Source organism: Lithobates pipiens, unplaced genomic scaffold (genome assembly GCF_037356315.1).
Source record: "Lithobates pipiens isolate NorthernLeopardFrog02 unplaced genomic scaffold, aLitPip1_a1.2 Scaffold_23, whole genome shotgun sequence".
Taxonomy (NCBI): domain Eukaryota; kingdom Metazoa; phylum Chordata; class Amphibia; order Anura; family Ranidae; genus Lithobates; species Lithobates pipiens.
In genome coordinates, this window is record NW_027507785.1 from 35,260,678 (window position 1) to 35,273,214 (window position 12,537).

The 12,537-nt window shown below is 46.7% G+C and overlaps 1 protein-coding gene across 4 annotated transcripts in view; it reads right to left on the reverse strand.

Annotated features, from left to right (window-relative positions):
• MYO7A (myosin VIIA) overlaps nt 1-12,537 on the reverse strand; it is a 344,985-nt gene that overhangs the window by 142,038 nt on the left and 190,410 nt on the right. For all 4 annotated transcript variants that reach the window (XM_077451417.1, XM_077451415.1, XM_077451416.1 and 1 more), the window contains one exon: nt 6,112-6,206. In XM_077451417.1, the coding sequence (XP_077307543.1) occupies nt 6,112-6,206 (95 nt within the window). The remainder of the gene's footprint in view (nt 1-6,111; nt 6,207-12,537) is intronic.

Sequence of the window (12,537 nt, forward strand, 5' to 3'; positions counted from 1 at the left end):
CCTTACCTGGGAGCCCTCTTTCCCCCTTTTTTTCCCCTTTTCTTTTCTCTTTTTAGTTTTTTACTGGTACACTTTCTGCTACCTTATAAGTTCCCCCTTTCCTTCTCCTACCCCCCCCCCCCCCACTGTCTATAACCTGACTTTCTTATCCGCATTCCACTATGGCTCACACAGTACTATCTCGTCCTCGTTTGACGTGTTGCTCGTACAATGTAAATGGCCTCAATATTGCATCCAAGAGAGGACAAATTCTTTACCACATGCATAAACAGCAGGTCAACGTATTACTGTTACAGGAAACACATTTCCACACAAACTCCACCCCTTCCTGCTCCAACAGGTACTTAAACAGATGGTTCCACAGTACAAACCCCTCTCAGAAAACTAAAGGCGTTTCTATTGCCTTCCACAAAACGCTCCCGATTGATCTGATAGACCAGCTGTCGGATCCTCAGGGAAGGTATGTGTTCGTAAAGTTCTCCCTATGGGGCACCAAATTTACTATAGCCAACCTCTACCTACCAAACACTAACCAAATCTCGACTGCTCTGCGATACATGAAGCTCTTGTCAGAATTTGCGGAAGGTAAACTAATTATAGGCGGGGATTTTAATGCCCCCCTAGACCCGCTTTTAGACTCGTCCACCTCTCGCTCATCCATCTCCTTTACTAAGTTGAGGGCTTTTAAACGGGCTATATACGACCTCCGTCTAATCGACATCTGGCGGGTTCTGTTTCCAACAAATCGGAATTATACCCATTTCTCACAGGTCCATCACTACTATAGTCGTATCGACTACTTCCTTCTTGACCATAGCTGCTTGGATTGGTCACCTGAATGTGACATAGACTCAATGGTCTGGTCTGACCACTCGCCTATATATCTGACATTATCTATCCCTTCCACACCTGTGAGGGAATGGACATGGAGGCTGAATGATTCCCTCCTCACGAACCCTGAGTGTTCCCACAAGGTCTCGGAAACGATTTCTAGTTTCTTGCTAGATCATGCCACAGACACCACCTCACTACCCTTCCAATGAGAGGCGCTTAAAGCTGTTCTGCGAGGCCTCTTTATTCAGGTGGGAACCCGCTTGAAAAAGACTCGTTCAGCTGCAATAACCTCAGCAACACAAAAGCTTCGGGACCTTGAGACCCAGCATAAACGAGCCCCTACGCTTGTGACTTTGACAGAGGTTTCACTGGCCCGATCCCAACTCAGGGACCTATACGAGGCCTCAGCTCGTACTTATGCGGACAGACTTGCTTTACATCAGTACCGATTTCGAGATAAATGTGGTAGGCCGTTGGCCCGCACCCTCCATCCAAGCACGCCTTCCACATTTATACCTCATATTCGGGCCCCTTCTGGAGAAATGCTTAATGAGCCCTCCAAGATATCACAAACATTCAGAGATTTCTATCAGACACTGTACAACCTACCGACCGGTATCCCGTCTAGCCCATCCCACACTCCTGCGCCCGATGGCCAGTCCTATATCGAGGAAACTGAGCTCCCTATATTAGATGGCGATACTGCAGAAGAGCTAGAGAGAGTAATCACAGCAGACGAGGTAGTGGGAGCAATAGCGGCCACTCCTTCAGGTAAAAGCCCAGGACCCGACGGTTTTACCCCTAAATTCTACAAAACATTTGCTCCTCTACTGACCCCCTTTATGGCTAAGGTGTTTAACTCTCTATCAGAAGGCTCAGCGTTTCCTCCACAAACGCTTGAAGCCCACATCGCCATTATCCCCAAACCAGACAAAGACCCTACCTTGTGTGCAAATTATAGGCCCATATCATTAATTGGAGTGGATCTGAAAATATATGCCAAAATATTAGCTACTAGAATGCAACCGCTACTCCCCCGCCTTATACATCTGGACCAGGTGGGTTTTGTAAGTGGCCGCGAGGCAAGGGATAACACCCTGAAAACCCTGCTTCTTACCGACTATGCCCGCACCCACGAAATCCCTCTATGCCTTTTGACGGTCGATGCAGAAAAGGCATTCGACCGGGTTGACTGGCAATTCCTTCGGTTGTCTCTGCAACAGATAGGCCTGGGTCCCAAAATGTTATCCCGAATTATGGCCCTTTACTCCTCCCCTTCCGCTAGAATTCGGGTAAATGGCTCACTGTCGCCTACATTTGCCATTAAAAATGGGACACGACAGGGCTGTCCTTTATCTCCCCTTCTATATGTCCTTGTCATGGAACACCTAGCAATAGCCTTACGCAATAACCCCAACGTCTCAGGTGTATCGATAGGCCCCATTCATTCTAAGCTGGCGCTCTTCGCGGACGACTTGCTATTGTTTGTAACCCAACCCCACCTATCCTTACCACATATAATGCAGGAATTCACGAGGTTTGGCATGCTGAGCAATTTCAAAGTAAACCATACTAAATCAGAAATCCTGAACATCTCACTGTCCCAAGAGGTCCTCCGCCAGATATCCGCTAGGTACCCATTTAAAACAGGCTCTACCTCCATCCGCTACCTAGGAATTCAAATACCCACGGAAAGGTCCCATCTATTCTCTTTGAATTATGCACCCCTGCTGCTTAGAACCAAGACGGATCTCTCAAACTATGCAAAGAAATGCCTATCGTGGCTAGGCAGAGTAAATGCCCTAAAAATGGACGTAATCCCTCGGTTTCTCTATTTGTTCCAAACAATTCCCATTTCCATACCCTCCTGGTTTTTCAGGAAGCTCCGCCAACTATTCTCCTCCTTTATTTGGGGAGGGGCTCGTCCCCGGATATGCTACGAGACCTTATCATTCCCCAAGATTCGTGGTGGAGCAGGAGCCCCGGATGCCTCCTTATATTATAGAGCAGCTGTGCTCACGCGTATACTTAACTGGTTCCATCATTCCTCCTCCAAATTATGGGTACAGATAGAGAGCCATATTAACCCAATAGATCTCTGTGCATTGCCGTGGACACCTACTGAATTCCTGAAAGGAGAGGTACAACTGAGCGACCTCACCCGACAAACCATACAAATCTGGACCCGAATGAATTCTTCCAAGACCCTATCTCCCATGCAGGGACCCATGGCTCCACTGTTTGGAACTCCGGCTTTCCCACCGGCCCTACAGGGAGCGAGTTTTGGACCTTGGTGTAAGGAGGACCACAGGCGACTTGCCCAAGTCCTACGTTCGGACCCCTCTCTGACTCATGACATTCCCTCTGACCCATCTTCTCATGCCTCTACGCACTGGCTGCAGAGACAACAGGTGATTTCCTTCATTCGCACTTTCCCTTCGTTACCTAATGTACTCGCTGACTTAACAGACTTGGAAGGCATGCTGCTCCAGGCCACCCCTCCTACACATGTAGTCTCTCAATTATATTCCCTCTTACATGGGGCTTACAATCCTGACCTTCCCCCATACACACAGGCATGGGAGGAAGACCTGGGCCACTCCATCTCGCCTGTAGACTGGCAAAAGTGCTTTATACTGACCCACAAAATGTCCATAGCCTCCAATTCTCAAGAAAAGGGGTTCAAGCTGTTGACCCGCTGGTACAGATGCCCTTCGACTTTGCACCGAATTAACTCGACACTTCCGGATACTTGCTGGCGTTGCTTGTCATCTAAAGGAACCCTACTTCACATTTGGTGGGCATGCCCCCCTGCGAGGAAGTTCTGGCAAAAGATCCTTGATTTGTACTGCAAACTTATGGCGACCTCCATCGCACCCTCTCCTGAGATGGCTCTGCTATCTCTGCTCCCGGGACCGCTTAAGTCAGTCAAGAAAGACGTTCTGCGGCACTTTTTGGCGGCTGCTAGAACGGTGTTGCCCAGACATTGGAAGTCAACGAGCATGCCTTCCCTGGGGGATTGGGCAATTGAAGTGGACCGAATTAAAACTTTGGAAAGAATGTTGTCGCAGGAAACGGGTAGGGAGGAACAATTCTCTAAGACCTGGACCTCATGGTCGATGTTTCGATATTCCTCAGAGTTTATCTCATGGGCCACAGAGGACTCTACCAATACACCTGTGTGATCAGGGTGGAATGTATATCTTTTGATCCCTACGCTCTTTACTGTCCTGACCCCTCTTTCCTCACTCTCTTCCCCCTTTCTTCCCTCCCATATACAAGTTGCAGTAATACCCGATTACTTAAGTTATGACCTCTAGTCTCATTAGACCAGCATGGTGGCACATACAGAGCTTCCCCCCCAGAGTGAACATTGTCAGAATGAACACAATAGCCCTAGTCTACCTGTAATGAGTGGGCAACACCCGCTGAGAGGATAGTGGTGCACACACACCCACTTTAACTTAGACTAATCATGGTAGGACTACAGGCTCTCTTACCATACTACCTAAACCGAAGCTCAAAACAAACACTTTAACCTCGTGACAGTTCAACACCACTGTGGTACAGTGGATTTCTCTATGGTTTCTTTTTTATGTTTATGTAACAATGTAAAACGAATATGTTGGAATATTCTGTATTTTTTTTTTCCCCCTCCTATCTTGCTTCTATATCTCAATAAAAATAAGATTGAATTAAAAACATATGTCAGTTTATTTGATGTAAGTTGATGAATAGCAAACAGATAAAATCTCCTTGCATGGATGGAACAGCTTTACAACTTACAAACCGCTGTGGCAGTACCTTGATGAGCGGTGAGGTGTGGACCAGCTGTATGGAGCGCTGCGTTGGTAAAATGTGCTCCTCGTGTGCCAAACCTACTCCGCTGTAATGGGGGAGAGGATGTGTGCAGAGCCGGGTGGAAGATCAAACTGCTAGGCCAAGGCACCGGTGATGAGCAGCAGGGCAGCCATGGGAAGGAGAGGAGCAAGTGGACAGTTGGATGGGCCGCTAGCAAGGACTGGCAGATGGAAGCGCCCGAGCGTGACGCTCAGGGAGCACGAGTCCAAAGTGAGGCTTGGTACACAGGGTTGTGGACGGAGCGCAAGCCAAGGAGAGGAAGGGAAGGTTTCTCTTGAAAGATCCCAATATGAACTACAGACAGCCCAATTCTTGGTTGATGCGACAGGGTTTTTCCTGGAGCACAATTACTTTGTGTTCCAGGACAAATTTTACATTCAGAAACATGGTACAGCTATGGGAACGACTTTTCGCTCCCCCATACGCCAACATTGTGATGGGTTATTGAGAAGAGAGATTCATATGGATGCACAACCCTTACGTCAGATATATAGCATTCCCTGGACATTATGTTGATGATATTTTGATTATTTGGAACGGGAACCTTGAGTTGTTTGAGTTTTTTGTGTCTCATTGCAATGACAATGCCCTGGGTCTGAGCTTTACATATATGATAGATCCCACCAAATTGGTGTTTCTGAACCTAGAACATGTTGTTTTTACCACATTGACTTCATCAAATAATTTTTCTACATGAGGAGTTTCCAATTAGCGCTTTCAGTTATGGCGGTTTTCAGATTTATTTATTTTTTTGTTTTTGCCCATTTTCACAATGCTCTTGGAGTGGTTTGTCCACACAGCTGCTTTCTGGTCCCCCATAAGACTTTCACATATTGATCCCAGGGATAATCAGTCCCAGTCACCTGGCGCTAGACTTATTATTGCTGTTTCATTGTTCTAGGAGGGGATATTTGGGGGGAGGGGTTGCTAGGAGTGGTCATTTAGGGGGATTTGTGCTGGTAGGGGCGATGGTGGGGGAAGAAGATTTGTGGAGGATGTTTGATGTTTGTGTGGGGGGATTTGAAGTGGGGGGAGATGTGTACTAGGGGGGGATATTTTAGGGGTAAAGGATTTGCGCTAGGAAGGGTGAATTTTTTGGAGGGTGACATTTGAGCTGGGTGGATTTGGGGGTGGAGGGATTTTTGCTGACACATAATGCTCATACATCTTGGGGGGGGGGGGGGGCGCAGTTTGGCATGTTTGCCCTGGGCTCTTGATGACCTTGATTTTTGATTTTGCACTCTCCAGCTTTAGTGAATAAACCTCTATACATCTTTGGTAATAGAGGGAGGAATAGTGCCCCATCGTTGGTGTCAGGTGGAGGAATAGCACCTCATCGTTGGTGTCAGGGGGGAGGTATAGTGTTCCATCAGTGCTAATCACTGCTAATGATAAATACAAATCTGGGAGACTCGCCTGTCTTTGAAGCCCCGAACCACTTTCTGGATGAGAATAACCTTGTCTGTAATGGCCTTGTCTCTTTCAATTTCCAGCAGCATGTCATGGTGGTCCTGGAATAAAATAAAATAAAAACATGGTTGAAGTGTATATAAAATCTAACAATGATCTTATTTGCTCCCTTCCTGTCATTTAAATATACTTTTGAAAGCTTTGTGTTATATTTGTTACATAATGGAAAAAAAATATATAATGTATATAGACTTATATTTCTGGACCTGATTTCTGGACCCCCTTTCACTGCTGCACATCTATCAGGTATTTTGTTTCCAGTTCTCTCTGTGGACTACAGAACACCTTCCTCTATGTTGAGATGAGGATGGGGAGTGTTCTGTAGTCCTAAAACATTTCCTGTCTCAGCCCTTGTACACACGGTCGGAGATTCCGACAACCAAATCCGTCGGAGTAATTCCGACGGATTAATTTCGGAAGAGGTCCAGAAGTGATGTTGCATACACACGGTCGGACTAAGTTGTCGGAAAATCCGATTGTACATAACGTGATGACGTTATTTCGTTACGACGGGACTACGTTCAGGCTAGTAGCCAATAGCTTTGGTCTAGGAATTTGATCTGAGCATGCGTGGCACCTTGTCCGTCGGAGGAGGCTACACATGATCGGAGTATGTCCGATCGGAGCATTTTGTCTGAAAATATTTCCGGCAAGTTGGAAAAGTTGGTCCGACGGATATTCCGACGGAAACAGTCCGATGCAGACCACACACATTTGGAATATCCGTCAAAACGCTCCGATAGGAAACATTCCCACGGAATCTCCGACCGTGTGTACAAGGGCTTAGAGTGACAACACTACTAAAACTAAAGCAACACCAAACTTTAAGATTAGTTAACTGCAATAAATTACATTTATGTTCTTGAGATTAGATATGCCGGCCCTTGGGGCACTATTCCTCCTACTGTTATGAGGTACTATTCCTCCTAATGACTTCAACAATGGGGCACCATTCTTTCCACTGACACCAACAATGGGGCACCATTCTTTCCACTGACACCAACAATGGGACATAACTCCTCCCACTGACACCAACAATAGGGCATAACTCCTCCCACTGACACCAACAACGGGGCATAACTCCTCCCACTGACCCCCAAAGATGAAACATTATTCATCCCACTGATCTTAGTGATGGAATATTAATCCTCTCACTGATACCAGCAATAGGGCACAATTCCCCCCTGACACCGACACTGAACAATTCCTTCCACTGACACTGATGGGGTACAATTATTATTATTTCTTTTACTCCCACTGACCATCAACCCAGAGGCATTATTTACTCCCACTGACGCTTGGGGCATTTTCTAGTCCCATTGACGTCAGTCTAGTCCCCATATAGTCTAAAGCAGGGGTCTCCAAACTTTCTAAGTAAAGGGCCAGTTTACAGACTTGGGGGGGGGGGCATTGGAAGTGGAAATTGTCCTGGTATCAGTGGGAGTAAACAATGGGATATATTTACTAAAGCTGGAGAGTGCAAAATCAGTCTCACTTCCGCAGAGAACCCAATCAGCTTCTAACCCCAGCTTGTTCAATTAAACTTTGGCAATAAAACCTGAAATCTAATTGGTTCCTATGCAGAAGTGAGACTGATCTTGCACTCTCCAGCTTTAGTGAATAAACCTCTATGCATCTTTGGTAATAGGGGGAGGAATAGTGCCCCATTGTTGGTGTCAGGGGGAGGAATAGTGTTCCATCAGTGGGAGAAATGGTGACCCATCATTGTGTCAGTGGGAGGAATAGTGCTCCATCATTGGTATCAGTGGGAGGAATAGTGCTCCATCATCAGTATCAGTGGGAGGAATAAATCTCCATTGTTGGTGTCAGTTTAAGGAATAGTGCCACATCCTTGTTTTCAATGAGAGAAATAATGCCCCGTTGATGTCAGGAGCAGGAATTATGCCCCATTGTTGGTGTCAGTGTGAGAAATAATGTCTTGTATCAGTGGGAGGAAAAGCACCCCTAGGGCTGGATAAGGGCGAGCAAAGGGCCGTAGTTTTGAGACCACTGGTCTAAAGGATGTTAAATGGGCTCTTTGTTTAGAACTGCTTCAAATCATCATCCTCCGAATCAGATATGGTGACATATGACCACAGATTGGCAAGATATGACTCTCCTCCCCAGCAAGTCATTCTCTTGCTGAGTGGGGAAACAAAAATGGACAACATGCACTTGAAGAAGGTTGCTGATTATTGTCTGGAAAACCTGTGGCATAATACTCCTTTATTATGTAGCAAGATCCCCAGCCTCCTTTAGTCTAAAGAGAACCTCCAGAGCCAAGAGCTGCTGACATCCTTCTGTATAGAGTGAGCGATGCAGGGAAAGGCATCTAGCAAGACACCACATCTGCATGTGTATGAATGCTGTCTCCTATGGCAACAGTCTTAGAACATTTCCTAACACAAGTTGTAATGATCTCCCTTACTTCCTCTACAGTCACTTCTTGTAGGTTCTCAACCCACTGAGCTCCCAGTCTCTCTCGCTAGACTTGCTGATTCACTAATTAGAAGAAAAGAGTTTTAACCTTAAACTACGTAGAGGGTTCTTTACTGTAAGAGTGGCAAGGATGTGGAATCCCCTTCCAAAGGCGGTGGTCTCAGCAGGGAGCATCGATAATTTCAAAAAACTATTAGATAAGCACCTGACCGACCAAAACATACAGGGATATACAATGTAATACTGACATATAAACACACACATAGCTTGGACTTAATGTCTTTTTTCAACCTCACCGACTATGTACAGTAACTGCCACCGAATCCCTTCAGCTCTTCCAGTCTTCACTTAAGTACCTTCCTCAAGCTTCTCTGCTGAGTCCCTAGCTTGACACTCCAGATACTTCTCAAGCTTCACCCCAATGGCCTGCTCACTCCCTGGCTTGACACACAAGGCTGCTCTGCAAGCGTTACCTCCGCTGGCTGGGTCCCTGGCTTGACACCTGCTGAAGTTTCCCGATTCTTCACCATCCCAGGTTGGTGAGAATACTGCTCCGGTACTTGCTTCAGCTACTCACTGTGGTCCCTGGTAATAAGGTGGTTGGTTCCTTAGTGGCGACAGCTTCCCCTCTACCTCCGAGCACGATGGGTTCTCCGGCCGGTAAAATCATCACTTCTGGTTGGGCTGTAGTCTCAACCCTACACTGCTCTCCTGTTTCTGGATAGGCCCTCAGACAGCCTAGCAGCCAGTTGTGCCCAGGATAGGCCCAAACTCTGGCCTAGCAGCCTGAGCAGTACAACACACGTCCACCCAGACAAGCGTCCAGGTGACACAGAACACTGATCACCTGACTCCACACAAATTTATAGGTTCTCCCAGCAGGCCAAGGGATTTAAGAAAACCCCCATTGGCTGATGTACCCCATATACTCCTAATCTGTCCTTGCTTTGTCCTTGTCTTATCTAATGTCCCCAGTAGGGATGAGCTTCGTGTTCGAGTCAAACATATGAATTCCGAACGTTATGGGCCGTTCGCGCCAAATTCGTGTGGCGCTCACGGCCCACAATGCACTGCGATGGCGCAGTGCATTGCTGGCTCATGATTGGCCAAGCATGCACTGTGACCCCGCATGCTTGGCCAATCACAGCGCCGGCAGCGAGGAGAGCCATGATTGGCCACAGGCAGGATGCCTGTGGCCAATCATAGCTCAGGCTGTGTAGTACACGCCCCACACTATATAAGGCCGCCAGCGCGGCGGCCTTGTGTAGTGTGTTGGTGTCTGAAGCAGTTAGTGGGTGTTCTGTGTACCTTCAACACAGTACACACCGATCGTTATTGGCCGATTTTCGATCTTGCTCTTCTGTAGTGGTTGTTGTCTACGTGCCCTGACCGCAGTATACACCGCTATATTCACCTCACCTATATAGCTAGTGATCTATCTTTTATAATAGAGCTTGCAGTCAGTAGTGTTAGGAGCTTGTGCGTGCTGTCTGCGTGTTCTGTACCCAGTACACACCGCTACAGTGGTGTGAAAAAGTGTTTGCCCCCTTCCTCATTTCCTGTTCCTTTGCATGTTTGTCACACTTAAGTGTTTCGGAACATCAAACCAATTTAAACAATAGTCAAGGACAACACAAGTAAACACAAAATGCAATTTGTAAATGAAGGTGTTTATTATTAAAGGTGAAAAAAAATCCAAACCATCATGGCCCTGTGTGAAAAAGTGATTGCCCCCTAAACCTAATAACTGGTTGGGCCACCCTTAGCAGCAACAACTGCAACCAAGCGTTTGCGATAACGTGCAATGAGGCTTTTACAGCATCCTGGAGGAATTTTGGCCCACTCATCTTTGCAGAATTGTCCTAATTCAGTTACATTAGAGGGTTTTCGAGCATGAACGACCTTTTTAAGGTCATACCACAACATCTCAATAGGATTCAGGTCAGGACTTTGGCTAGGCCACTCCAAAGTCTTCATTTTGTTTTTCTTCAGCCATTCGGTGGTGGACTTGCTGGTGTGCTTAGGATCATTGTCCTGCTGCAGAACCCAAGTTCGTTTCAGCTCGAGTACACGAACAGATGGTCGGACATTCTCCTTCAGGATCTCTTGGTAGACAGCAGAATTCATAGTTCCTTTTATCACGGCAAGTCTTCCAGGTCCTGAAGCAGCAAAACAGCCCCAGACCATCACACTACCACCACCATATTTTACTGTTGGTATAATGTTCTTTTTATGAAATGCAGTGTTCCTTCTACGCCAGATATACTTGGACACACACCTTCCAAAGAGTTCCACTTTTGTCTCATCGGTCCACAGAATGTTGTCCCAAAAGTCTTGGGGATCATCAAGATGTGTTGTGGAGAAATTGAGACGAGCTTTGATGTTCTTTTTGCTCAGCAGTGGTTTTCTCCTTGGAACTCTGCCATGCAGGCCATTTTTGCCCAGTCTTTTCCTGATGGTGGAGGCATGAACGCTGACCTTAACTGAGGCAAGTGAGGCCTGCAGTTCCTTGGACGTTGTTGTGGGGTCTTTTGTGACCTCTTGGATGAGTCGTCGCTGCGCTCTTGGGGTAATTTTGGGCGGCCGGCCACTCCTGGGAAGGTTCACCACTGTTCCATGTCTTCGCCATTTGTGGATAATGGCTCTCACTGTGGTTCGCTGGATTCCCAAAGCTTTGGAAATGGCTTTATAACCCTTTCCAGACTGATAGATCTCAATTACTTTCTTTCTCAATTGTTCCTGAATTTCTTTGGGTCTCGGCATGATGTGTAGCTTTTAAGGATCTTCTGGTGAACCTTACTGTGTCAAGCAGCTCCTATTTAAGTGATGCCTTGATTGTGAACAGGTGTGGCAATAATCAGGCCTGGGTGTGGCTAGAGAAATTGAACTCAGGTGTGGACAACCACAGTTATAGTATGTTTTAACAAGGGGGGCAATCACTTTTTCACACAGGGCCATGATGGTTTGGATTTTTTTTCACCTTTAATAATAAACACCTTCATTTACAAATTGCATTTTGTGTTTACTTGTGTTGTCCTTGACTATTGTTTAAATTGGTTTGATGTTCCGAAACACTTAAATGTGACAAACATGCAAAGGAACAGGAAATGAGGAAGGGGGCAAACACTTTTTCACACCACTGTATATCCACCTACATAGCTCTTCTCTATTTGAGCCCACTTGCCATCTGCAGGAGTTAATGGAAGTTGTGTGTGCCTCCAGCACAGCACAGTATACATCTGTATATACCCCTTTATCTCTGGTGTTCTATAATAAAGGCATCTGCAGGAGTTAGTGGGTGTTGTGTGCCTCCAGCACAATATACACCTGTATCTACCCTTTATTGCTGTTCTCTAATAGAGCCATCTGCAGGGCTTAGTGGGTGTTGTGTGACTCCATTACAGTATACCCCTTTATCTCTGGTGTTCTATAATAAAGGCATCTGCAGGAGTTAGTGGGTGTTGTGTGCCTCCAGCACAATATACACTACCCAACTGCTGTTTTACCCAACTCCCTTCAGGCCATTACCATGTCTGGAAGGCCAGCAAGGAGAGGCAGACAGGCGCGAGCCGATAAAAGAGGGCAAGCAGGCTCTGTGTCTAGAGACAACAGTGCTGGTCGTGGACGCGGTGCATTGTCATCAGCACGTGGCCATGGGACACGCTTGTCCTTCTTTTCGGCAGCTGGACATGTTGAACCGCAACATGCCAACGACTTGGTAGAGTGGATGACCAAGCCCTCTTCATCCTCCTCATCCTCTCTCACCCAGTCTCAGGGTACTAGCAAAGCAGCTGCCAACGCATCGTCTTCCCTCGTCTCAATGTCATCATCAGTGACTCCTTCCCTAGACCCACCACGTCCTCCTGAGGAGTCTCCTGAACTCTTTGAGCACAGTGTTGGGTACATGCTCCAGGAGGATGCCCAGTGTTTTGT